Source organism: Scyliorhinus canicula, chromosome 6, assembly GCF_902713615.1.
Source record: "Scyliorhinus canicula chromosome 6, sScyCan1.1, whole genome shotgun sequence".
Classification (NCBI taxonomy): domain Eukaryota; kingdom Metazoa; phylum Chordata; class Chondrichthyes; order Carcharhiniformes; family Scyliorhinidae; genus Scyliorhinus; species Scyliorhinus canicula.
In genome coordinates, this window is record NC_052151.1 from 19,011,630 (window position 1) to 19,039,478 (window position 27,849).

Genomic DNA, 27,849 nt, shown 5'->3' on the forward strand with positions numbered 1-27,849 from the left:
AACTCCAGTTGGAAGATACCTTCCAGGATACTTGCTCGCTCCCCTCCTCGCTCTTTCTCCCATCTCTGCATGATGTATTAGCTTTGAAACACAGCTTGGCCCTGTCGTTTGTGGCAGTGGTTGATAGAAATACGTCAGCAGCCACTGAAAGTGTGAACCCCATAGTACAAAAAGAGGAAGCTAAATGTTTTGCTTTCTTAAACACATTTTTGTAGCGTGCTCTAGGCTGTTACTTAAGCACTCGCCCTTCACTTTTCCTGTTTGACGTCAACCTGGTCCTCTCGTATGCGCCACAGGCCGAAGCAGACTCTGAATACTTGACATTCTTTGCAGCTGGAGTAGTATGGAGCTTAAAAGCCATGAGCGATTCGAATTCAAATCACTGAACCAACCATTTTACACAGTTGGAAGTAGAAACAAGTGACGTGAATTAGTATGTCAGCGACTAGTGTCAATGACTGTCCTTTGTTTTGACAAGTACAGCGGCATTTGCCAATTTCAGGCTTGCATTTCCTCTGTACATGACGGATAGAAACTGTATTCATAGAATTAACAGTGCAGAAGGAGGTCATTCGGCCCATTGAGTCTGCACCAGCCCTTGGAAAGAACACCCTACTTAAGCCAACACCTCCACCCTATTGCGTAACCTAGTAAACGTACCTAACAGTTTTTGGGACACTAATAGCAATTTAGCATAGCCAGTCTACCTAACCTGCACATCTTTGGACTGTGGGAGGAAACCGGAGCACCCGGAGGAAACCCACACAGACACGGGAATAATGTGCAGGCTCCGCACAGACAATGACCCAAGCCGGGAATCTAACCTGAGACCCTAGTGCTGTGAAACAACAGTGCTAACCACTGTGCTACCGTGCCGCCTGTATATTCAATGTTCTTCCAGTTCAGGCTTAGTGGTTGTTCTCTTGCCTCTTAACAACTCAAATTAAAAATTCACGTTCTGAGGCTCCTATCTTGTCATGACCCAATCCCATCCTATCTCTGTTAACCTCCTCTGGCCTGCAACCATCCACAAACTCTGCAATTCTGGCCTCTTGTCCATCTCTAACTTTCCTCACTGCTCCTTTGCCAAACCTAGGAAGCCCTGGAATTCTGCTCCTGGACATCATGCCCTCTCTCACATCCTTTATGTTTTTTGAAAACCCACCTCTTGGTTTGGTCCCCTCGTTATGTGGCTTGTGGCACAGGAAGAGGCCACTCGGCCCATCGTGTCTGCACAGGCTGAGAAACGGGGCACCCAGCCTCCTCCCACTTTCCAGCATGTGATCTGGAATCCTGCAGGTTACAGCACTTGAGGTGTAAATCCTTTTAAATGGGTTGAGGGTTCCTGTCTCTACTGCCCTTTCAGGCAGTGAGTATCGGAGCCCCACAAACACTTTAAATCTATGCTCCCTAGTCACCGACCGCTCTGCTAAAGTAATCAGGCCCTTCCCACCCACTCTATCCAGCCCCCTGACAATTCTGTACATCTCAATCAGATCTCTCTTCGGCCTCCTCTGTTGCACGGAGAACAACCCCAGCCTATCCAATCTTCCCTCAAAGCTGCAAGTTTCCAGTCCTGGCGATATCCTGGTAAATCTCCTCCGAACAGTCTCTCATTCAATTAGATCTTTTCTGTAATAAGGGGGCACAGCACTCGGATCGTGACCGAACTAATAGTTCCAGCATCACCTCCCTGCACTTATATTCTGTGCCTTGGCTAATAAAGAAAAGGGTTCCCTGTGTCTTCTTCACCACCTTAACGATCTGTGACATTCATTCCAAAGTTCCTCACTTTCACTACACCCCTCATATCCTCCATTTGCTGTGGGTCCTTTGCCTCATTTCACCTCACACTTAGAACATAGAACACACAATGCAGAAGGAGGCCATTCGGCCCATCGAGTCTACACTACTCTGGATTGAATTCCATTTGCCACTTTTTGGCCAGCTGATCAGTCAGGTTTTTAAAAAATGTTTGATGATTGCTTCTGTGAAGCAATACTCTGGTAAAGGCGGCATATTAACGGTGGCATGGTGGTTAGCATAAATGCTTCACAGCTCCAGGGTCCCAGGTTCGATTCCCGGCCGGGTCACTGTCTGTGTGGAGTCTGCACGTCCTCCCCCTGTGTGCGTGGGTTTCCTCCGGGTGCTCCGGTTTCCTCCCACAGTCCAAAGATGTGCGGGTTAGGTGGATTGGCCATGCTAAATTGCCCTTAGTGTCCTAATAAAAGTAAGGTTTAGGGGGGGGGGGGCGTTGTTGGGTTACGGGTATAGGGTGGATAAGTGGGTTTGAGTAGGGTGATCATGGCTCGGCACAACATTGAGGGCCGAAGGGCCTGTTCTGTGCTGTACTGTTCTATGTTCTATGTTCTATGTTGTTGCTGAGCCAGAAGATGGTGAGTTAAAACACCACAGTAGGACTTGCCCAAAATTGGGGCTGGCAGTTTGGTGCAATACCAGGGGAACATTGAATGGCCCAAGGAATGTGTCCGATGAAACACTAAAATGAGGCTCTGCTGGTTCAGGATATAAAAGAGCTAATGACAAACATCACTATTCATTTTACATCTGGGTACCAAAGTCTCTGATTTCCATTAACCCCATTGAGTAAAGCGAGCAGCCACTGTGGAATTGAGAGCCAGGAACCTTGCAGGTCCAGCCTGTACTGTGCTAACTGGTGTCCCATGGGCCACTCATAGGGACACTTTTGTTTAATCTTTACGCACCTAGGTTAGGGAGGACAGATATTAACCAGGTCCTATTGCTGATTACCACTGATGCCCCCTCACTGCAATAGGCATATGAAAATCGCTTATTGTCACGAGTAAGCTTCAATGAAGTTACTGTGAAACGCCCCTAGTCGCCACATTCCGGCGCCTGTTCGGGGTGGCTGTTACGGGAATCAAACCGTGCTGCTGGCCTGCTTGGTCTGCTTTCAAAGCCAGCGATTTAGCTCTGTGCTAAACAGCCCCTGGTGGTGGAGGGCAGGATCAGACTCTATTGATGCCATACCCATCACAGCCACATAACCTGTTGGCACTCTGCATTATAAATGATACCTGGGGGCCGGTTAGCTCAGTTGACTGGATGTGTAGAGATGCCAACATAATGGTTCAGTTCCCGTACTGGCAGAGGTTATCCATAGATAACCTTCTCATTGGGGGACTATAGCGACTTTCATAAATGATGCGGATAAGAGCCAGAGTATGGCTGTGCCTCCTCAGAATCCATTGACTTTGGGAGATGACGAAATCAAAGGCTTCTTTGGCAATACCTCTCAAACCCCATGACCTCTGCCACCTAGAACCACATGGACAGAAGGTGCATGGGAATACTCCTGTCTCCCTCTTCCCCCTCCAAGTCACACTCCATCTTGGACTTGGACGTGTCTCACCATTGCTCCATTGTTACTAGATCAAAATCTTGGAGCTCCTTATCTTCGTACTGTGGGAGCACTTCATAATAACACACGGGCAGCAATAGTTCCTTGGTCACACAGGCAACAGTGGATCAAGAAGAAAGCAGCTCACCACCATCTTCTCAAGGGCTCTTGGGCAGTGCTTGGCAAACTTGCTTCTGCTGTGACCCCATTTTAATGGTGCAACCCCAGAGTGAAGATTGGGGGGGGCTGGAGATAAGTTGTTGAGCCGAGTGAGGTCTAGACAGTTGGGATACGGGCACAATAATTAGTAAGACACCTACCATTTTGCAGGCATGTTGGTGTCAGAACTCACTGGATTTGGCCACACCCACAGGCAAAAATAATGGTGCACATTGAAAGGGGCCCCAAGACCGATCTTAGCGCTTTGAGTTTCCGCTCCACGTGCCAAATCAGTTTGCTGATGCTCACACCGTCGCAATCCATGGCTTGGGAACCCCTGAATTGGGGGATGGACAACAAATATGCCGCCCTTGCAATAACTTCCACGTCATTCAAGAATGATTTTTGTTTTAGAAGAAAATCTCGAACTTTCTGTTTGAAATGAATGGGGAAAGAAGGTTTGGCATTAGACAGGATTTAAGTGCCATGCCCAGCCAGAATCCGTGTAAGAACAACAAAATTCAACGAAGTGGAAAGGTTGCTGTTTCCTGAAGCAAATGATTTGAAAAAGTGTTTTCCAGTACATTTAATACTGCGACTAAACATACCATCATCTCATTTTGGGAAAATGGCTGTTGGGTTTTTATAATGTTGCGGGGGAAAAGGAAAATGCAAAGTTGTTTATTGTTCTATGAAGTTTCTCTTTCTTCAGGACAAGCTCAAACTGCTTTCAGCAGCTTCCGCCTCTTGTGAAGGGGAAAAGGACCATTCAGTGGCCTGGGGGAATAGTTCTCTCTGGAGCACCATAACAAATCAGTTCCATTTAAAAAAAAAAAGAGTTCAAACCCTCCCCTGTCAGCCATTTAATGCATTATTTCCTCAGTGCCCACAACTCCATGGGCTACTTTCAGGTCAACACAGTTGCCTTGCTCGGTGTAGGATGGAAAGACAAATAGGAAAGAGAAAGCTGCTAACTTTGCACAGTGGGTTTGAGTATTTCTGTCATAACCTGCCAATCTGCGAGGGATGTTGATACTGATAAATGGAACACTTTCCCATCACTGTTAAGTGTTCTGAGTAACGCAGTCAACTGGGGGGGGGGCGGGGGAAGGGGAAAACCTCCTCTGTCCCTGTAATGTGCTTAGCCCCAACTCTGAAAGAGCCCCAGTATGATCCTTCCCTTTCTTACATCAGCTACTTGTTAGTGTTTGTTGGCCCAGTCTCATGACTGAACTGGTGGTTTACAGTTTTTTGTGTAGCACTGGCAGTCAAGAGGGATGCCTTTTTCCCCATTGACTTGCGCAAGGTGTTTAATCCAGGTCCTGAAGCTGAAATGTAGTGGTGAAGTTTCACTGTCTACTCCCACCCTCACAGAGACGATTTAAGGAACAGTTCTCAAACTGGGATCTGTAGAGGCTTGACAGGGCTCAGTGGAATGTGGTTGCCACACAGCCCAGCGAGGCTGGTTATCTCACCGAGGGGGCGAGCACACATGGCAGAGTACTGCACAATGTGCAGACAATATATCAAAGTAGATATCTAGTTAACTACTGATTTTTTGGAAACACCCATTGCAGGCATCACTTTTATTATAATAATTTTATTGTCACAAGTAGGCTTACATTAACACTGCAATGAAGTTACTGTGAAAAGCCCCCAGTTGCTACACTCCGGCGCCAGTTCGGGTACACAGAGGGAGAATTCAGAATGTCCAATTGACCTAACAGCACGTCTTCCGGGACTTGTGGGAGGAAACCGGAGCACCTGGAGGAAACCCACGCAGACATGGGGAGAACGTGCAGACTCCGCAGACAGTGATCGAAGCGGGAATCGAACCTGGGAACCTGGAGCTGTGAAGCAACAGTGCTAACCACTGTGCTAATGTGCCACCCGTATCTACAAACCTAATCCCATTTGCCAGCACTTGGTCCACAGCCTTGAATGTTATGAGCCAAGTGCTCATCCAGGTGCTCATTCTGCAAACTATTTTCAAGTGTCTAAAAATCAAACTGCAAAGCCCATCAATACATTTTGTTATTTATAAAAACAGAAAATGCCGGTGGGAACTCAGTAGGTCTGATTGACAGCACCTGTGGAGAGGAAAACCGAGTTAATGTTTTGGAGTCCCGAAGAAGAAGCATATTGGTCTCTAAATGTTTCTCTCTTCACAGATGCTGCCAGACCTGATTTGTTCCAGCACTTTCTGTTTTATATTTAAGATTTATGGAGATGTTGCACAGACTGGAGAATTTTAGTTATGAGGAATTGGAGAGGCCAGGGTGGTTTTCTTTAGACCCGAGGAGTCTGAGGTGAGACCTGAAATGTGCACAATTATGAGGTACTGAAGATAAAGTGGATAGGATGACCCTATTCCCCTTAGTTGAGGAGTCCTCGGCCAGTGAATGCAGAAGTAGGGTGAGAGGGAGGTTGTTTAGAATCATAGAATTTACAGTGCAGAAGGAGACCATTCGGCCCATTGAGTCTGCACCCTACCCATGCCCACACCATCCTATCCCCATAACCCAGTATCCCCACTCAACCAACACTAAGGGAAATTTTGGACACTAAGGGCAATTTAGCATGGCCAATCCACCTAACCTGCACATCTTTGGACTGTGGGAGGAAACCGGAGCACACACGGGGAGAACGTGCAGACTCCACACAGACAGTGACCCAGCCGGGAATCCTGGAACTATGCTACCGTGGAATTTAACAGGGAATTTTTTTGGGTGGTGGATGCCTGAAAGAGTTTAAACCTTGTAACATTCCAGAAGTATTGGACATTGAAATGCCTGAACCTACAAGGCCACAGACTAAGAGCTTGAAAGTGGGGTTGGGTTGGATGGTTACTTGTCGATTGCTGCAGATACAATGGCCTCCTTCCGCACTGTACATATCTAGGATTTCCTTCTGTGGTTTCTTTGGAGGCGACAGGGCACAAAGAACAAAACAAAGAACAATACAGCACAGGAACGAACAGGCCCTTCGGCCCTCCAAGCCTGTACCGTACCGACCTTGGCCAAAACCCTCAGCACTTCCTTGTGCCGTATCCCTCTATACCCATCCTATCCATGTGTTTGTCAAGATGCCCTTTGAACGCCGTTAATGTATCTGCTTCCACAACCTCCCCTGGCAACGCGTTCCAGACACTTACCACCTTCTGCGCAAAAAGCCTGCCTCGCACATCTCCTTAACCTCGCAATGGACCTTAAACCTATGCCCCCTGGTGACTGACCCCTCCACCCTGGGAAAGAGTGCCTGCCCATCCACTCTATCCATGCTCGTGATAATCTTATAGACCTTTATCAGGTCACCCCTCAACCTCCGTCTTTCTAAAGCATGTTGAGGAGCCTCTGAAAAAACACGTATCAGAGTCTTGATTTTTTAAAACAGAGGCAGAAAGTAAAAGTTGTACCTGGCCTTTATGAATTAGGCTGCACACTTTGGGAAGAATTGCCCAGACCTTGAAGGGGTGCAGAGAATTAATTGGAATGGTGCCAGGGATGAGGGACATTAGTTATATAGAGACTGGAAAGGCTGTTTTTCTTCTCCTGAGTAAGGTTGGAGGATTTGGTACAGGTATTTGTATTTGTGAGTGGTTGTGATGGAGTCAGCCTGCCTCCAGTGATAGGAAACAATGGTAACCAGAGGACAAGGGTTGAAGATTGTAGTCAAAGAAATGAAAAATGAAATGAAAATCGCTTATTGTCACGAGTAGGCTTCAGTGAAGTTACTGTGAAAAGCCCCTAGTCACCACATTCCGGCACCTGTCCGGGGAGGCTGGTACGGGAAAACCCAGGGAGGAAATGAGAAATCTTTTGACCCAGCGAGGTGTTCAGACTTGAAATCCACTAGCTGCTGAAAGGGTGGGGGAAGCAGATCAAATAATTTCCAAAAGGGAATTGGACAAATGCTTGAAAAGGCAGAACTTGCGGACCGTCCGAAAAGTGCTGGGATGTTGGATTAATTAGACAACTCCTTCAAAGAGCTGGCACAGACAGGATAGGCCGAATGGCCTTCTGGCCTGTCTCATTCTGGGGTTCTAATATTAACTTAGCAGGATCTGGAGGAATTTGTATAGATTTAGACTGGGCCTCCAATGTGGGAAAGGGTTCGGCGAGAGCACTCTTCTCACTAGGAATTTAGCCAAGCACGAATGAAGATGTTGAAGTGTTCACATGAAAAATATCTCGCTGATGCAATTACAGGCTGCTCACTTCCAGCTTTGGGTCATGCTTGGAGAGATCAATTTGAATCATACAACATTAGGGTGAAGTAGTATTCATTGTCAGGATGCCATCTAAGTCCACTGAGAATGTTTCTTTTCTCATCCACAAATGCAGATGTTCTTCCATCAGCCATTGAACCCAATTTATTAAATTTGCAGTGACTGGTGCTTTGTGCGTTATAAAAGATGCACAAAAACCAGTGTAGGCAATTAAATGACATCCTGATTAGCAATGACGCAGACTCCTTCCTCAGTAAGGAGTCAGCTCATTGAAGTCTTGTCCCGTGTTATTGGGCCTAATTTGTGAGATTAATAATTGGAATCAGAAACATTTAACAGGCCAAGGGCCCAAAGACCCAGGGTCAGATATGCAGAAAGCGATATAGGTTTTTGAGATTTGATGAGGTAGTCTGGGGATGCTTTAATTATGGATATTAGGGACTGCATTCCAGCTCTGGGCATTTGCACAACTAAATCCTGTTTTTTTTATCCTGTTACCAGACGTATAGACCACAAAGTCTAGGAGTCTGCCCCCAGGGTAAGAGAGGAGGATTTATTTGGGTGAGGCATTAAGACCCAGCTTACAGAATTCCAACAAGACCAGAACTGTACAAAAGCACCTCTTGGTGTTGATGTTACAGATCTGACCGCTTCTGTCGATGAAATCCTGCCCAGGCACATGACCTAACTGTTCGCGACTTTTAAAAATAAAGACTTACCTTCACACGGCGATGAACACACCATTCGATGTCTTGAACTGCAGCGATACTTACAGCACGGTGACTTCTTGTGTGGGCCGTACTGGCAAGGCAAGATTCCACGCACACCAATTGGATGAATAACCAACTCAAACACTGCCAATGGATTTTTAAAAATTCTTTCGTGGGACATGAGGGTTGTTGGCTCGGACAGCAATTTTATTCCCCCATCCCCACTTGCCCATGAGAAGGTGAGAGTGAGCCACCTTCTTGGACTGCTGCAGTCCATGCGGTGTAGGGTAGAAGGCAGCAGCTGCTTGCATTTTTATAGAGCCTTTGAACAGAATGAGACCTCCAGTGGTGCTTTACACAAGTCTGTTTTCGGACCAGTGAGAGGCAAGTTTTAGGGAGGAGAGGCAGACGTTTCGCGGGGGAATTCCATATATCTGTAATATGGCTTGAATTTTGTGATTTGAAGATTGATACCTCCAAAAGTGGGTGTGGTTGGGTCTTCCACTGGATTGATTCATTGATTTATTGTCACATGTACTGAAGTACAGTGAAAAGTATTTTTCTGCAGCCAAGGGAATGGACACAGTACGTACATCGCAGACAAAAAGAATAAGCGACTGAGAACATTGACTAATGGTACATCAACAATCGTGATTGGTTACAGTGCAGAACAAGGGCCTAACAAAACAAATACATGAGCAAGAGCAGCATAGGGCGTCGTGAATAGTGTTCTTACAGGGAACAGATCAGTCCGAGGGGGAATCGTTGAGGAGTCTAGTAGCTGTGGGGAAGAAGCTGTTCCTATGTCTGGATGTGCGGGTCTTCAGACTTCTGTACCTTCTGCCTGATGGAAGGGTCTGGAAGAAGGCAATACCTGGGTGGGAGGGGTCTCTGACAATGCTGTCTGCCTTCCTGAGGCAGCGAGAGGTGTATACAGAATCAATGTAGGGGTGGCAAGTTTGTGTGATGCGCTGGGCTGAGTTCACCACACTCTGCAGTTTCTTGTGATCTTGGACCGAGCAGTTGCCATACCAGGCTGTGATGCAGCCGGATAGGATGCTCTCTATCGCACATCTGTAGAAGTTTGTGAGAGTCGATGCAGACATGCCTAATTTCTTTAGCTTCTGTAGGAAGTAGAGATGTTGTTGGGCTTTCTTGACTGTTGCATCAACGTGAGTTGACCAGGACAGACTGTTGGTGATGGTGACCCCCCCAGGAACCTAAAGCTATCGACCATCTCCACTTCGGAGCCATTGATGTAGACAGGGGGGCGGGGGGGGGGGGGGGGGGGGGGGGGGGGGGTTGTCGTGCTGCGCTTCCTGAAGTCGATGATTAGTTCCTTGTCTTTCCGACATTTAGAGAGAGGTTGTTAACCTGGAATAACCTTGACTCGAGCAGGAGTGCTATCAGCTGAGGATAGATCATTTCAGTCTGATTTATTCAAGCAGACAGCAGCTGGTTGCAAGAGGAACATGTCTTAACATGAAGAACATCATTAACTTTGTAGACAGAGATATTTTTGTGTTTTTAAATAAATTGCAGCAGTTATTATTGACATGTGATATATTGTTCCCCTCTCTTTGCAGTATTAGACTAGTTACGTCAAGCATTGGTTAAGTGTATTAAAAACACTTTATTGCAGACTGGGGGAATTAACCAGCTGCTGTCATGTTATTCTTGACACTTAAAATCTTTCATAAGCCGCATTAATGAACTCCTAAAGGTTACCCACTTTTTAAAAAAGGAAGTTACTTTCACAGCAGTTATTAATGACTCATTTTACTGTGATGCGGAAGGTATTTTGAAAAACAGTCATTAATGACTGCAGTGTATGGTGCCACTGCGTAACTTGTTGATTTATCAGCCATTCAAACATATATTGCCTGGTACTCCATAAAATTCATGGGATAGCTGTCTCCTGCTGCCTCAATTGGTCACGTGACCAGGAATGGTTAGGCTTTGTGCTTCCTGGTTGCCCTCATCAGCAGCAGCAATTGCGGCAATAAATTTGGCCTTGTTTCCTTTGATTATTGCGGAAGGACTATATCAGCGTTCTGTTCTTGCTCACTCTCGTGTGTGAACATAACCTGAGGACAGGATTGGACCTGACTGTTACCTCCATTCCCAACTGGCCACACAGCTGGCTGGCTTTTAATTCTTCATTAACTTTTTATGTCCTTGCGTCATGGGCGGCACGATGTTAGCACTGCGGGGGGTTATCACAGCACTGGGGACTATCACAACGCTGGGGGCCTGGGATCAATTCTGGCCTTGGGTGACTGTGCGGAGTTTTCAGGTTCTCCCCGTGTCTGCGTGGGTTTCCTCCGGGTGCTCCGGAGTTCCCTCCTACAGTCCAAAGATGTGCAGGTTGGGTGGATTGGTCACATTAAATTTGCCTCTTAGTGCCTGGGTTCAGCGTTCGGGATTACGGAGAAAGGACAGGGGAATGATCTTAGGTAGGGTACTCTTTCAGAGGGTCAGTTTCTTTCAGATGGGTCAAATGGCCTCCTTCTGCACTGTAGGGATTCTACGATTGTACTCCATGTCATTGTTCCTCACTGTTCCAGAGGTGGCAGGCGGCCGCACACACAAGCACCTCGATGGAACACTGGTTATTCATCTGCTAGTTTTGACCACAAGTGGCAATAAGCTTTAGTCATTGACCACCGAATGCTGTCCTGGCTGAGAGGAGCTAACACAGCATAGATTCTAAACCAAAACTGGTCTCTGCACCGCTCAGCAGCCACTCGTTTGTAAACTTGCTGAGTTTCATGGCATCTGTAGGCTACTGACGCAACCATAAAATGTGTTTTTATCCATAACTGTTGCTTGTAATGTGCACTCTCTGTAAATGTCGCACTTCTAAAAACATCACACTTCACCGTATTCAGTCTCACCTTGAGCAACACGATGAAGCTTCTGCAAGTATAAATGTTAAAACTCACTTGTGTTTTTTTTTTACATAGATACCTCACTCGATGGTCAATTGACACGGTGAAGCCGATTTGGAAGAAAGGCCTCAAGTGGTGTAAGGTTCGCATGCCTGTGGGAGACCCAATACTGAAGAATAATATTGTCTATGGGAAAAAACCCTGTTACCTCAAACACTGAAAAGGACAATGGTGTGGGCTGACTGATTGAAGTCCCAAAATACTTCTGCACATTTTATAAACAACCAAATCATTTGCAGCACACGGAGGGGTTTTTGGATAACATTTATTAAAATAGTGATATTTCATTAATTACTTGAAATGTTTACGTAATTAATACAGCAAGTGTAATTTGAAATTAATCAATTAAAATGAGTGGGGTGACTTGGATTTGTTTCATTGAGTTTTCATTTCATTGCGTTTTTGGATTGATTGGAGTATCATATCATGAATGGGAAGTCTATGTTCCTCTCGCCCATTCCCACGTAGATATAGCCATGCTGGGAAGTCTCTGGCACGTGGAAGAAAGTGAAGCCGATCCACAGGAGGTTTCGAAGAATGACCAACTTGCTCCCCCTCTCATATTGCAGACTCCAGAACACTGCAAAGCCAAGGACACACGTTTGTTAATCTCCTGTCTAGTCAGAGATTAGGCTTTCCTGATGCTTTGTCCTGATCCAAAGTGTCAGCAACTCGAAGGGAAAAGGCACCATAATTAGTACAAAGCAACAGAAGTAAAAATCGAAGCAGTCAAAAATACACAATTCAGTAGGACTGTGTCAATACACATTCTTCAGGTAATACCGTGCTGTGGCTGACTCTACAGTGCTCCTTCCAGAACCAAATACTTTGAGGTGTTTTACAGGAGGAGATCGTTCAAAAAAGGGGAAGACCAACATTTCCGATACAATGTTCAGGAAAGATGGGAAGGAAACAAAGGAGAATAGGTGGCTATAATGGGCAGCACATCACAATGGTCAGCACTGTTCCTTCACAGCTCCAGGGTCCCAGATTCCGGCTTGGGTCACTCTGGAGTCTGCACATTCTCCCTGTCTCTGTGTGGGTTCGGGTGCTCTGGTTTCCTCCCACAAGTCCCGAAAGACGTGCTGTTAGGTGAATTGGACATTCTGAATTCTCCCTCTGTGAACCTGAACAGGTGTCGGAATGTGGCGACTCGGGGATTTTCACAGTAACTTCATTGCAGTGTTAATGTAAGCCTACTTGTGACAATAAAGATTAAAATAAATATATATGTATAGTGATTAAGAAGAATATTAGAATCCCTTAGGTGCCAAGATTGAATCTATTTGGTTCTGGGCAAGAAACAGCAGAGGTAGCATTACTCTATTGGGTTGGGCAGCACGGTGGTGTGTTGGTAGCACTGCAGACCCACGACGCCGAAGTCCCAGGTTCGATCCCAGTTCTGGGTCACTCACCGTGCTTGTGTGAGTTTCGCCCCCACAACCCAAATATGTGCAAGTTCGGTGGATTGAACACACTAAATTGCCCCTTAATTGGAAAAAATGAATTGGGTACTCTAAAAAAATTTTTTAAATTACTCTATTGGGTTTATTCTATTGGACATCAACCAGTGGGAAATATATAGATAGAAGAATAAATTTGTCGGGGAATTACCAAGAGGTGCAAAGGCTAGAGTGGTAATAATGTGGGACTTTGGGATAGTAATAGTAGATAAGACAAAGAAGGGAAAGAGATTTTTAAGTGTTTTAATGGGAATTTTCTCAGTATGCTTCTATCCAACGAGGAAGTTAATGATGAAGGGAATACTACATTGCCGCCATAATGTGATGATGATATAAAATTAGTCGGAAATCAAGTTGTGAAGAATCTGCAAAGTGTCATAGGTCGGTTAAGTGAGCCGTCAAACATTTAGCAGATGGATTGGATTGGAATTGTTTATTGTCACGTGTACTGAGGTACAGTGAAAAGTATTTTTCTCCGAGCAGCTCAACAGATCATTAAGTACATGGGAAGAAAAGGTAATAAAAGAAAATACATAATAGGGCAACACAGGGTGGACAATGTAACTAGATAACACCAGCATCGGATGAAGCATATAGGGGTGTAGTGTTAATCAGGTCAGTCCATAAGAGGGTCATTTAGGAGTCTGGTGACAGTGGGGAAGAAGCTGTTTTTGAGTCTGCTCGTGCGTGTTCTCAGACTTTTGTATCTCCTGCCCGATGGAAGAAGTTGGAAGAGTGCGTAAGCCGGGTGGGAGGGGTTTTTGATTATGCTGCTCTCTTTCCCCAGGCAGTGGGAGGTGTAGATGGAGTCTATGGATGGGAGGCAGGTTCGTGTGATGGACTGGGCTGTCTTCTCGACTCTCTGAAGTTTCTAGTGGTCTTGTGCTGAGCAGTTGCCAGACCAGGCTGTGATGTGTCATGAGAATGTCACTTAAGAAATGTTTGGCTGCTCATTTTACTGCAGTGATGTCAGAGTGTGGGTGGAGCTAGGTTCTGGCTCTTTTTTTAATTTCACTTTGAGAAAAGCTTGGGTGTGTCTGTGTCTTTTTGGTTTTGTTTTCAGTGTTGGATCTGAAACCAGACAAAGCAGGTGTACTGTTGTTCTGTCTGCCATGAAAAGACTATCTCTTGATCATTTGGTGAATTCAGAAGTATAAATGTTCTCAGTAGTGACTTTAAGCTGATGTGCTTCAGTTAAAGGTTATGTTTTTGTCAGTCTTCTGGATGTTAAAAGGACAGCGTAAACATTACTTAGTGTTGTATTCTTTGGTGGTTGTATTTGAATTAATGGTTGCGAAGATGTTCACTGTATGTTTTAGAAAGGTTAACTTGAATTCATAGAATAAACATTGTTTTGCTTTAAAAAAGACGTTTTGATTTCTGCTGTACCACACCTGTAGAGTGGGCCGTGTGCTTCCCATACCACAATCTATTGAAAGTTGTGGGTCAGGTGAACTCCATGCTACACTTTGGGGTTCTCTAAACCCTGGCCCAAAACAGGTGCAGCCAGATAGGATGTTTTTTATGGAGTATAATGTGGAAAAATTGAGGTATCCAAGTTGGTAGGAAGAATAGACAAGTATTTAAATGGAGAGAGAATGCTGCAGTACAAAGGAATCTGAGCATCTTTCACCAGAATTGCATGCTGGTAGAACAAATTGTTCAGAAGGCAAATAGAATATTGTTTTTTTTTCTCAAGAACGGAGGACAGTTTTGGGGCTGGATTCTCCGCACCCCAACGCCGAAATCGGATTCGGTGCCGAGGCAGAGAATTCAGTTTCACGCCTGAAATTGGGAAAGACGCCAGTTCAGCCATTCCCCTGAAAAATGACGCACTTGGGGAGTACATTGCGCCGCGTATCCACCACCGAAGGCCATTACCAGAGGCCCCCCCCGCTATTCTCCGCCCCTGACTGGTCGAATTCCCGATGGCGTGGACGACACATGGTCCTGCCATTCGGAATACTGGCGTGGCGGCTGCGAACTCAGTCCATGGCCGCCACAGTCGGGGGCAGGTCGATCGGAGGGCAGGGCGGGGCCTCATACGGGACTGGGCCTTTATTGAGCGGGCGGTCTGGGTCGGGTGTGCGGCAGATCGGAGGCACTATTTCCACTGTCCAGGTCCATGGTCCACGTTGGAGCACGGTGTGGCCGCTGGAGGCCACCGCCGTGCGCATGCGCATCCTCTGACCCGGAAGTGCGGGAGGTCATATTGGCAGCTGGAGCTGCGAGCTCCACGACAGCTGCCTGCTAGCCCCCTGCAAGGCTGTGAATTTGTGGCCTTTTGACACCAGTTTTCCTGGCCTAAAAGACCACAGTTTTCACGACGGCGTGGGGACATATTCCCTGAAACGGAGAATCCAGCCCATGGTCTCCTTACTTGAGGAAATAGTGGTGATCATATTGGAATATTAGATTCTGAAGGAGCTGAGAGGATAGACATTAAATGGAAAATCTTGAATGAGAGTGTATAGTTTAAAAATAAGGGGTCTCCCATTGAAGGCGGCGATGAGGAAGAACCTCTTCTCTCAGCGGCCTTAGTATTTGAAAATCTCTTACACAGAGAGCAGGGCCATAGCCTTGGATATTATTCAGATTTAGATTTTTTTTTAAAACATTTTATTAAGGCATTCATGGTTTTATAATAAAAGACACAAGTATAGATAAAAACATAGTTCAACGCGTAACACACCCCTCCATCTCCCACAGTTCTTGCCCAAGCTAGACCCACATAGTCTAATTCCTTCCCCCCTAAGCCCCCCCCCCCCCCCACTCTCTAACCCCCAGCCCCCTTTACTGAATTTGCTGACGGTTCCATTTTCTCCGAAGAAGTCGATAAATGGCTGCCGCCTCCGAACGAACCCAATGATGAACCTCTCAGGGCGAACTTAATTTTCCCAGCCTTGTCACTGACCTACATACCCCTGTTTTGGGGGGCTTTGGGTCCCTCCACGCTAGTAAGGTCCGTCTGCGGGCTACCAAGAGGCAAAGGGCAAGATATCAGCCTCTCTCGCCTCCTGGACTCCCTAGTCTTCCGACACTCCAAAAATCGCCAGCTCTGGACTCGGTGCCACCCTGACCTTTAACAGCCTGGACATGACATAGCAAGTCCCTGCCAGAATCCCCTAAGCTTCGGGCATGCCCAAAACATGTGGACATGATTTGCAGGCCCTCCTGCACATCGCCCACGCCTGTCCTCTACCCCAAAAAACCTACTCATCCGGGCCACCGTCCTGTGTGCCCGGTGAACCACCTTGAATGTATCAGGCTGAGCCTGGCACATGATGAGGACATATTGACTCTGCTCAGGGCATCCTCCCACAGACATGCCTCTAGCTCCTTACCCAACTCATCTTCCCATTTGTGTTTTGTTTCACCTATCTGTGTTTCCTCCCACTCCATAAGTTCTTTGTAAATTTCCGATACCTTCCCCTCCCCCATCCCCGTTCGAGAAACTACCTCGTCCTGTATCCCCTGTGGCGGAAGGAGCGGATAGGTAAAAACCTGCCTTCACACAAAGTCCCTTACCTGGAGATACTGGAACCCATTCCCTCCCGACAATTCAAACCACTTCCAGATCCTCCAGACTCGGAAAGCTCCCATCAATAAACAGATCTCCCACCTCTCACTACCCGCTCTCTGCCACCTCCGAAACCCCCCATCCATCTTCCCCGGCACAAACCGGTGATTACCACAGATTGGAGCCCACACCGACGCTCGCTCTACTCCCATATGCTTCTGCCATTGCCCCCAGACTCTCAGGGCCACCACTACCACTGGGCTTGTGGAGTACCGGGCCGGAGAGAACGGCAGAGGTGCCGTTACCAATGCCCCCAAACTTGTGCCCCTACATGATGCCGCCTCCAACCGCTTCCACACCGACCCCTCCCTAATCACTTCCTAATCATGGCTATATTTGCTGCCCAGTAGTAGTTCTTCAGGTTCGGCAGTGCACAACCCCCCCCCGTGCTCCGCTCCAGCAACACTTTCTTTACTTGTGGGGTTTTACCCACCCACACAAACCCAGATATCACCCTGTTCACCCGCTTAACAAAGGCTTTTTGAATAAAAATAGGGAGACACTGAACAACAAACAAAAATCTTGGGAGAACCGTCATCTTTACGGTCTGTACTCTGCCCGCCAGTGACAACGGGAGCATGTCCCACTCCAGACGTCCTCCTTCATTTGTTCCACTAATCGGTCCAGGTTTAATTTGTGTAGCTGCTCCCATCTCCGTGCTTCCTGAATACCCAGGTAACAAAAACTACCTCCCACTACCTTAAACGGCAACTCCTCCGGTCTCCTCTCCTGCCCCCTCGCTTGGATCACACAAACCTCACTTTTACTCATATTCAACTTGTACCCCGAGAACCGGACAAATTCGCATAATCCACATAATCTCCCCCATTCCCCCAAGCGGGTCAGAAATATATAGGAGGATGTCGTCTGCATATAGCGAGACCCTGTGTTCCACACAACCCCGGACTAGCCCCTTCCAGTCCTTTGACACTCTCAGCGCCATCGCCAATTGCTCTATAGCCAAGCCAAACAACAGTGGGGGGAGCGGACATCCTTGCCTCGTCCCCCGGTGCAATCTAAAATAGTCCAAGCTCACCCAGTTCGTCCGCACGCTCGCCACCGGTGCTTGGTACAGCAACCGAACCCAGTCAATGAAGCCCTGCCCAAAGCCGAACTATCCCAGGACCTCCCACAGATATTTCCATTCCATCCGGTCGAAGGCCTTCTCCGCGTCCATAGTGACCACCACCTCCGCTTCCCTCCCCTCGGAGGGCATCATGATCATATTCAGGAGCCTTCTAACATTGGCCATTAACTGCCTAACAAACCCTGTCTGGTCTTCCCCTATCACCCCCAGAACACAGTCCTCTATCCACGAGGACAGGATTTTGGCCAACAATTTTGTATCAACATTTAATGGGGAGATTGGTTTGTATGACCCACATTGCTCTGGGTCCTTTTCCCGCTTCAGAATCAATGAAATCGAGGCCTGTGATATTGTTAAGAACAAAGAACAAAGAAAAGTACAGCACAGGAACAGGCCCTTCGGCCCTCCAAGCCCATGCCGACCATGCTGCCCGACTAAACTACAATCTTCTGCACTTCCGGGGTCCGTATCCCTCTATTCCCATCCTATTCATGTATTTGTCAAGATGCCCCTTAAATGTCACTATCGTCCCCGCTCCTCCGGCAGCGAGTTCCAGGCACCCACTACCCTCTGTGCAAAACACTTGCCTCGTACATGTACTCTAAACCTTGCCCCTCGCACCTTAAAGCTATGCCATCTAGTAATTGACCCCACTACCCTGGGGAAAAGCCTCTAACTATCCACTCTGTCTATGCCCCTCATAATTTTGTAGACCTCTATCAGGTCGCCCCTCAGCCTCCGTCGTTCCAGTGAGAACAAACCGAGTTTATTCAATTGCTCCTCATAGCTAATGCCCTCCATACCAGGCAACATCCTGTAAATCTCTTCTGCACCCTCTCTAAAGCCTCCACATCCTTCTGGTAGTGTGGCGACCAGAATTGAACATTATACTCCAAGTGTGGCCTAACTAAGGTTCTATACAGCTGCAACATGACTTGCCAATTCTTATACTCAATGCCCCGGCCAATGAAGGCAAGCATGCCGTATGCCTTGTTGGGGGCAGAACATGCTGCTCCCTTGCCTCATTAAATGCCCTCACCAGCAGCCGGCCCAATAACCCTCCACTAACCCTTCCTCCACCTTCGGAAACTTCAACCTTTCCAAGAACTGCCTCATCCCCTCTAGCCTAGTTGTAGGCTCCAATTCATACAATGACTGTAAAACTCCTTAAACACCCCATTCACCCCCGTTGGGTCCAGTACCATGTTTCCTCCTCTGTCCTTCACTCTTCCTATCTCCCTGGCCACCTCCATTTTTCTTAGCTGTTGTGCTAGCATCCTACTGGCCTTCTCACCATACTCACATATCGTCCCTCTCACCTTCCTCAACTGCCCCATCGCCTTCCATGTAGCTAACAGCCCAAACTCCATCTGCAGCTTCTGCCACTCCTTCAACAACCCAGATTCCAGGGTGCCAGAATACCTTCTATCCACCTTCTATCTCCTTAACCAACCTATCTGTCTCTGCCCGTTCCACCTTCTTCCTAGAAGCCCGTATCAAAATTAGCTCCCCCCTAACCACCGCTAACAGTCCTATATCGAATCTCCATTGCGGGCGCTGACCCCCCTCCTTGTTCACCCGTAAATCCACCCAGTGTGGGGCATGGTCAGACACATAAAAAAAGCAACAAATAGGGTCAAAAAGAGAAAAAAATGAAATCAAGGCAAGGTGAATGGCTGTTTACTTAAAAGCACGTAGCATCGGTCACAAAATAAATGAATTAACAATATAAATTGAGGTTAATGGGTATGATCTTGCAGCCATTACAGAGACATGCTTACAAGGAGATTAAAACTGGGAACTAAATATTCAGAGGTATGTGACTTTTCATAAGGACAGCAGAAAGGAAAGGGGAGTGGGGTAGCTTTGTTAGTACAAGATGGAATATGTACAATGGCAAGAATTGATCTTGGATCAGAAGATGTAGAATCCATATGGGTGGAAGTCGGAAATAACAATGGGAAGAAGACACTGGTGGGAGTAGTCTACATGCCCCCGAACAGTAGCTAAACTGTAGGATAGAGAACAAATCAGGAGATAATGAGGTTAGGTAAGAACATAAGGACTAGCAGCAGGAGCAGGCCATTTGGCCATTCAATGAGAGCGTGGCTGATCTTTTGTGGACTGAAATAGCTTGATTTTGGTTTCGGACAATGCTCGGCACAACATCGAGGGCCGAAGGGCCTGTTCTGTGCTGTACTGTTCTATGAGCTCCACTTTCCGGCCCGAACACCATAACCCTTTATTCCTTTATTCTCCAAAAAAACGATCTTTCTTTATCTTGAAAACATTTAATGAAGGAGCCTCAGCTGCTTCACTGGGCAGGGAATTCCATAGATTCACAACCCTTTGGGTGAAGAAGTTCCTTTTAAACTCAGCCTTAAATCTACTTCCCCTTATTTTGAGGCTATGTCCCCTAGTTCTGCTTTCACCCTCCAGTGGAAACAACCTGCCAGCATCTATCCTATCTATTCCCTTCATAATTTTATATGTTTCTTTAAGATCCCCCCACATCCTTCTAAATTCCAACGAGTACAGTCCCAGTCTACTCAACCTCTCCTCGCAATCCAACACCCTCAACTCTGGGATTAACCTAGTGAATCTCCTTGCACACCCTCCAGCGCTAGTGCGTCCTTTCTCAGGTAAGGAGACCAAAACTGAACACAATACTCCAGGTGTGGCCTCACTAACACCTTATACAATTGCAGCATAACCTCCCTAGTCTTAAACTCTATCCCTCTAGCAATGAAGGACAAAATTCCATTTGCCTTCTTAATCACCTGTTGCACCTGTAAACCAACTTTTTGCGACTCACGCACTAGCACACCCAGGTCCCTCTGCATAGCAGCATGTTTTAATATTTTATCATTTAAATAATAATCCTTTTTGCTGTTATTCCTACCAAAATGAATAACCTCACATTTGTCAACATTGTATTCCATCTGCCAGACCCTAGCCCATTCACTTAACCTGTCCAAATCCTCTCTGCAGATCACCGGTATCCTCTGCACTTTTTGCTTTACCACTCATCTCAGTGTCGTCTGCAAACTTGGACACATTGCTCTTGGTCCCCAACTCCAAATCATCTATGTAAATTGTGAACAATTGTAGGCCCAACACTGAACCCTGAGGGACACCACTAGCTACTGATTGCCAACCAGAGAAACACCCATTAATCCCCACTCTTTGCTTTCTATTAATTAACCAATCCTCTATCCATGCTACTACTTTACCCTTAATGCCATGCATCTTTATCTTATGCAGCAACCTTTTGTGTGGCACCTTGTCAAAAGCTTTCTGGAAATCCACATCCGTTGGCTCCGTTATCTACCCCTCTGGTAATGTCCTCAAAAAAATGCCACTATATTAGTTAGGCACGACCTGCCCTTTATGAACCCATGCTGCGTCTGCCCAATGGGACAATTTCTATCCAGATGTCTCGTTATTTCTTCCTTGATACATTCCAGCATCTTTCCTACTACCGAAGTTAAGCTAACTGGCCTATAATTCCCTGCTTTCTGCCTACCTCGTTTTTTAAACAGCGGTGTCACGTTTGCTAATTTCCGACCCAAAAAACCTGTTCAGTTCCTCAGCCATTTCCTCATCTCCCATTATTGAATCTCCCTTCTCATCCTCTAAAGGACCAATATTTATCTTCGCCGAAGGCAGTAAGCCTAAGGTTACAAAAAAGGCAGTACTTTAATCATGGGTTACGTTATTCTTCATGTAGATTGAGAAAATCAAATTAGCAAAGGTAGCCATGAGGTAGAATTCCCAGAATGTATTCGGGACAGTTTCCCAGAACAATATGTTGTGGATCCAACCAGGGATCTGGATATTTTGGATCTAGTAATGTGTAATGAGGCAGGTTTAATAAACAATCTCAGAGTAATAGATCTGCTAGGAAAGTTACCATAACATGGTAGAACTTGGCATTCAATTTGAGAGTGAGAAACTCGGGTCAGCAGCAACTGCCACACTTTGATAGGAGCAATTATTAAGGAATGTTGGCAAAGTTGACTGGAGTGGACTGGGAAAAGAGTTTAATCAGGAAAGACAGTTGATCAGCAATGGCAGACATTTCTGAAAATAGTTCATGACTAACAGCAAGGACATATTCCAGTAGGGGAGAAGGATTCTGACAAGAGATAAATCAACCATGGTTAACCAAGGAAGTGAAGGATGGTATCAAAATGAAAGAAAGAAACATAATGTGGCAAATATTAGGGGTAAACTAGAGGATTAGGAAAGTTTGAAAAACCAACAAATGATGACCAAAACTTAATAAACAAGAAGATAAATTATGAGGGTAAACTAGGACGTAATATAAAAACAGACAGCAAGAGCTACTTTAAATATAAAAAAGGAAGAGAGAGGCCCGAGGGCACATCAGCCCCTGAGAGAATCAGCCTGGAAAACAATAATGAGGAACCAGGAGGTGGCAGAGAACTTCATAGAATCATAGAATCCCTACAGTGCAGAAGGAGGCCATTCAGCTCATCGAGTCTGCATTGACCCTTTTGAAAGAGCACCCTACCTAGGACCAAACTCCACCCTATCTCCATAATCCACCCCCCCCCCTCCCCCACCGCCCCGCCATGGACAATTTAGCATGGCCAATCCACCCAACCTGCATATCTTTAGACTGTGGGAGGAAACCAAAGCACCAGAGGAAACACGCAGACAAGGGAGAACGTGCAAACCCCACATGGACAGTCATCTGAGTTGGGAATTGAACCCGGGGTCCCTGGCGCTGTGAGGCAACAGTGCTAACCAATGTGACACCATGTGGCCCCTTTGTTTACTTCATGGTGGAAGACACCAATAACATTCAAAAAATACAAAATTACCAAGTGGCAGAAGGAGGAAGGAAAGAAATGCAATAACTATCATTGGGGAAAAAGTACTCGGGAAACTAATGGGGCTAGAGGCTGATCAACCCCCTGCGTCTAATGGGTTGCATCCCAGGATATTAAAGGGAGTAGTTACAGAGATAGTGGATGCACTGGTAGTAATCTTCCAAGAATCCTTACATTCTGGAAAGGTCCCAGAGGTTTGGAAACTGGCAATGTAACACATTTATTCAAAAAATGAGGGAGATGAAAAACAAGTAACTGTAGGACAGTTAGCTTAACTTCTGTCACTGGGAAAATGTTAGAGTCCATTATAAAGTATGTAATGATTCCGCATAATTTCATGTCTGACAAATTTATTAGAATTCATTGAGGTGCTAACAAGCAGGATAGATGAAGGGGAACCAGTGGATGTAACATACTTGGATTTCCTAAAAGTGTTTGATAAGGTACCACACACAAAAGGCTACTTAATAAGAGCTCATGGTGTTGGGGGTAGTATATTAGCATGGATAGAGAATTGGCTAACTGATAGAAGACAGAGAGTTGGGATGAGAGGGGCAAATTCAGGACGGCAACCTGTAATTAGTGGAGTTTCACAGCGATCCATGCTGGGGTCACAATGTGCATATACTATTGCCAAGTTTGCGGATGGATGACACAAACATAGGAGGGAAGGTAAGTGGTTAGGGATAAACCCGGGGTAGGTAAATGGGCAAAAACGTGGCAGGTGGAAGATAATATAGGAAAATGTTATGCACTTTGGTAGGAAGAATAAAGGAGCTGAATATTATTTAAATGGAGAAAGACTGCAGAAAGTTGCAGCACAGAGGGATTGTGGGGTCCTCATGCATAAATCACAAAAAGGTAGCATGCACGTTCAGCAGGTATTTGGGAAAGCAAATGGAATATTGGCCTTTATTTCAAAGGGAATGGGAGTATAAAATAAGGGAGTCTTGCTAAATCTAGACATGGGACTGGAGGCCAGTTTAGCTCAGTTGGCTGGACAGCTAGTTTGTGATGCAGAGTAAGGCCAGCAGCATGGGTTCAATTCCCATACTGGCTGAGGTTATTCAAGCTTTCCCCCGCCTGAGGTGTGGTGATCCTCAGATTAAATCACCACCAGTCAGCTCTTCCTTCAATGGGGAAAGCAGCCTATGGTCATCTGGACTATGGTGACTTTACTAGTTAGACCACATCTGGAACACTATGAACAGTTTTAGTCCTCTCTCTAAGGAAAGATATGCTGGCATTGGAGGCAGTCCTGAGAAGGTTCACTAGGTTGAACCTGGGTATGGAGGGATTTTCTTATTGGAAAAGATTGTAGGTTGGGCCTGTACTCATTGGAGTTTCGAAGAGTGAGAGATGACCTGAGTGAGACATAAAGCATTCTCAGAGGGTTTGACAGGGTAGATGCTGAGAGGATGTTTTCCCTTATGGGAAACCTGTGCCCTTTAAACCTGTGCCCTTTCATTCTTGACCTTTTCATGAGTGAAATGGTTTCTCCCTATCTACGCAACCTGGACCCCTCATGCTTGTGAATACCTTTGTAAGATCTCCTCTCAACCTTTTCTGCAAGGAAAATGATCTTAACTTCTCCAATCTACTGTCATAACTGAAGTTCCTTAACCCTGCAACCATTCTCGCAAAATCTTTCTGAACCCTCCCAATTAACATAGAACATAGAACAGTACAGCACAGAACAGGCCCTTCGGCCCTCGATGTTGTGCCGAGCATTTTCCGAAACCAAAATCAAGCTATCCCACTCCCTGTCATTCTGGTGTGCTCCATGTGCCTATCCAATAACCGCTTGAAAGTTTCTAAAGTGTCCGACTCCACTATCACAGCAGGCAGTCCATTCCACACCCTAACCACTCTCTGAGTAAAGAAACTTGCCTTCACATCCTTCCGAAATATAAATTCTTGTACTTGCCTTGTTGTCAATTCCCGGCCAATGTAACACAACTCTTTTATGGGCCGCATGGTAGCACAGTGGTTAGCACTGTTGCTTCACAGCGCTAGGGACCAGGGTTCGATTCCCGGCTTGGGTCACTGTCTGTGTGGAGTCTGCACGTTTGGTCCTGTGTCTGTGTGGGTTTCCTCCGGGTGCTCCGGTTTCCTCCCACAAGTCCTGAAAGGCGTGATGTTAGGTAATTTGGACATTCTGAATTCTCCCTCTGTGTAACCGAACGGGCGCAGGGGTGTGGCGACTAGGGGAGTTTCACAGTAACTTAATTGCAGTATTAATCTAAGCCTACTTGTGACACTAATAAAGATGATTAGTATTATATTGAGTGTTTGAGAGCATGTGTTGGCAAGGTCAGTGAATTTAACCACTGATGACAGATTCTGGTTATGGATTGAAAGCTTGGCCTCTATCTAAGGCTTTCCTGGAGCAGGCTGGTACATTATTTTAGTTTGCTTCATGCTCATCGTAAAGCTGAAGGTGTTGCATGCATTGAAGAACAAGTTCATGCTGTAAGGCTTGTCCAACTCTGAACTTGCAGCTGCTGCACACAGGAGATCACAATGTATGAACCTGGAGACCTGGACCTTTGCCTGGAATGGTCTCAGATTGAGCTTCCTATCCTTGCAAAATCGAAATTTGATGCCAGCATAACCATCATGGAAGGCATCAGAGACCGTGATGGATTAAAACATTCTGAAGAAAGTTGGTGCCAGTTGGCAACCCTGTTTAACTCTATTAGTGACTGGTTCAGAGATGCACCATCATCCGGGAAATGCACAATGTGTTTATTGCCCATCCGTAATTGCCCTTGAACTAGTGGCTTGCTCAGCCATTTCAGAGTCAACAACATTGCTCTAGATCAGACCAGGTAATGACGGTAGATTTCCTTTCCTAAAGGACATGAGTGAACCAGATGGGTTTTTACGACAATCGACAAAGGTTTCATGGTCATCATTAAACTTTTAATTCCAGATTTTTATTGAACTCAAATTTCACCATCTGTCGTGGTGGGATTTGAACCTGAATCCCCAGAGTGCCTGGGTCTCTGGATTACTAGTCCAGGTGACAACACCACTACGCAATTGCGTGCCTCATCGAACTGCTGAACCTCAGGGCAACCAAACTTCTCCATTATCTTCCAAAGGCCCTCGTGGCTGACTGTGGCAGAAGCCTCAGTCAGGTCTACAAACATGGTGTAGAGGTCCGTGTTCTGTTCTTGTCACAATGCATTTGAGGCTCAATATAGAAATTTTGGAGGGGAATTGAAGAAAAAATAAATAAGAGGAACAAGTAGAAAGTATAAGAGACTGGTGCCACTGAAAGTTGACAAGTCACCAGGACCAGATGGGATGCACTCAAGGATGTTACGGAAAGTAAGGGTGAATGTTATGGAAGCACAAGGTACTGGCCATAATTTTCCAATCCCTTAGATACAGGGGTGATGCCAAAAAGATGGAGGATGACAGATGTTACAGAAGTGTGTAAGGACAAGCCCAGCAACCAAACAAGAGTCAGTTTAACCGTGGTGCTGGAAAAGCCTTTAGAAATTATAATTTGGGACAAAATGAACAGTCACTTAGATAAGTGTAGATTCATTAAGAAACGTCTGCACAGATTTGTAATGGAAAATTGTGTGTTTAGCTAAATGGCTTGAATTTTTTGATGAGGTAACAGAGAGAATTGATGAGGGTAATTCAATTCATGAGATATACATGTACTTCCATAAAGCCTTTTATAAAAGTGCCACATAGCAGGCTTGTCAGCCAAGAGGAAGATCATGGAATAAAGAGGACAGGGGCAGCATGGATGTGAAGTTGGCTGAGTGACAGGAAACAGAGTAGTGGTGGTGAAGGGTTGATTTTTGGAATGGAGGCAGATACATACTGGGATTCGCCTGGGGGTTGGTGTTCAGACCATGGTTTTTCTTGATCTATATGAATGACCTAGGTTTTGACGTACAGGAGACAATTTCAAAACTTGTGAATGATACAAAGCTTGGAAATATTGCAAACATCAAAAGGGCAGAGGCAGACTGCAGAACTGGGCAGTGAAGTGGCAGATGAAATTTAGAGAAGTGTAAAAAGTATTCATTTTGGTAGGAAGAATGAGGAGAGCCAATATAAAATCAAGGATACAATTCTAAAGATAGTGCAGGAACAAAGGGACCTGCATAAATCATTGAAGGTGGCAGGACAGATTGTTAAAAAAGTTAAAAAGGCACACAGAATTCTAGCCTTTATTAATGGAGGCATTGAATTCAAAAACAAAGGAGTTATGCTGAAACTTTATAAAACTGCTTTGTCATCCAATTGTGGATAATGCACTTTAGAAAGGATATTAGAGAGGTTCTGAAAAGATTTGCAAAAATTGAGAAGCCGGGGCTCTGCACCTTCGAGAAAAGAAGATTGAGAGGAGATTCGAGAGAGATGTCCAAAATTATGAAGGGTCTAGATCTCACGCCCAGATCTCTCTGACATTCTCTCTTTAGAGAGAGAAAAACATTCCTATAAGCCTGAGAACCAGAGGGTTTAAGGTGATTGGCCAAAGGTTCCAACAGTGACGCATTGAAAACCTTTTTAAACATCAGAATCTGAAGGCACTGCCTGAGAGTGAGGTGGTGGCAGATTCAGTCAGGATTGCAAAAACGAATTGCATAAGTATTCAAAGAGAAAAGATTACCAGTGCATAAGAGTAGGACCAGCTGAGCTGTTCTTGCAGGGATCCAGCGGAAACACACCATGGATATATGAATGGAAAACAATTCTCTTTGAGAAACCTATTGGGAGCTTTTTGAGGTTGTTACTCGCAGGATAGATAAGGGAGAACCAGTGAATGTAGTCTATATGGATTTTCAAAAGGCTGGCATTTAGCTTCTTTCTGTGCTGTAACCATTTTATGATTCTATATCAGGAAAAATTTAAATTTGTTGTGATGGTTGAAGTGGAGAAAAGTCAGAGACCATTGCAAGGGTGCATCACAAAGATTTTCAGGGAAAGTGGTTGTAATATTCAGATATTACGGGTAAGTGGTGAGTCTGTGATTTAAATTTTCTTTATTTACTGTGACTTTGAAAGTAGCCATCTATTAATCAGGTTAAGAAAGAGAAAAGGTAGGTTAATGTTTCAATAGGATCCCTCTATCGGGGTAATCAAACTCTGGCTGCTAAAAAAGGGCAACTTTACAGAGTATCTTATTTCATTCAGAAGAACCACATACTTTTGCTTTGCAGTACAACTGTTTTATATGTAATACTGACCTGGACTTGGGAATATGGACACACTTTCAAGGATTACAGATGACAAAACTCAGAAAGGTAGGAAGCAGCGAGGTGGGTAGCAACAGACTTCAGAAGGGTTTAGGCACAACGGGGAGATGGACAGACATTAGGCAGATGAAAGAGAAGTGTGTGTGAATCATTTTGATTGGTTGGAGTTTAGGTAAATGACACAATGTTGAAGGGATGCAGG

General features: G+C 45.6%; 2 protein-coding genes across 4 annotated transcripts in view; one reads left to right on the forward strand and one right to left on the reverse strand.

The window, feature by feature from the left end:
- Window positions 1–11,799, forward strand: part of mrps18a (mitochondrial ribosomal protein S18A) — an 82,319-nt gene extending 70,520 nt beyond the window's left edge. For both annotated transcript variants that reach the window (XM_038799019.1, XM_038799020.1), the window contains exon 6: window positions 11,446–11,799. In XM_038799019.1, coding sequence (XP_038654947.1) covers window positions 11,446–11,590 — 145 coding nt within the window. In that variant the 3' untranslated portion in view covers window positions 11,591–11,799. The remainder of the gene's footprint in view (window positions 1–11,445) is intronic.
- rsph9 (radial spoke head component 9) overlaps window positions 11,679–27,849 on the reverse strand; it is a 79,748-nt gene continuing 63,577 nt past the window's right edge. The window contains exon 5 of one of the 2 annotated variants that reach the window (XM_038799017.1): window positions 11,679–12,010. In XM_038799017.1, the coding sequence (XP_038654945.1) occupies window positions 11,850–12,010 (161 nt within the window). In that variant the 3' untranslated portion in view covers window positions 11,679–11,849. Of the gene's footprint in view, window positions 12,102–27,849 lie in introns of both variants that reach the window. The other variant, XM_038799018.1, reaches the window with a different exon arrangement.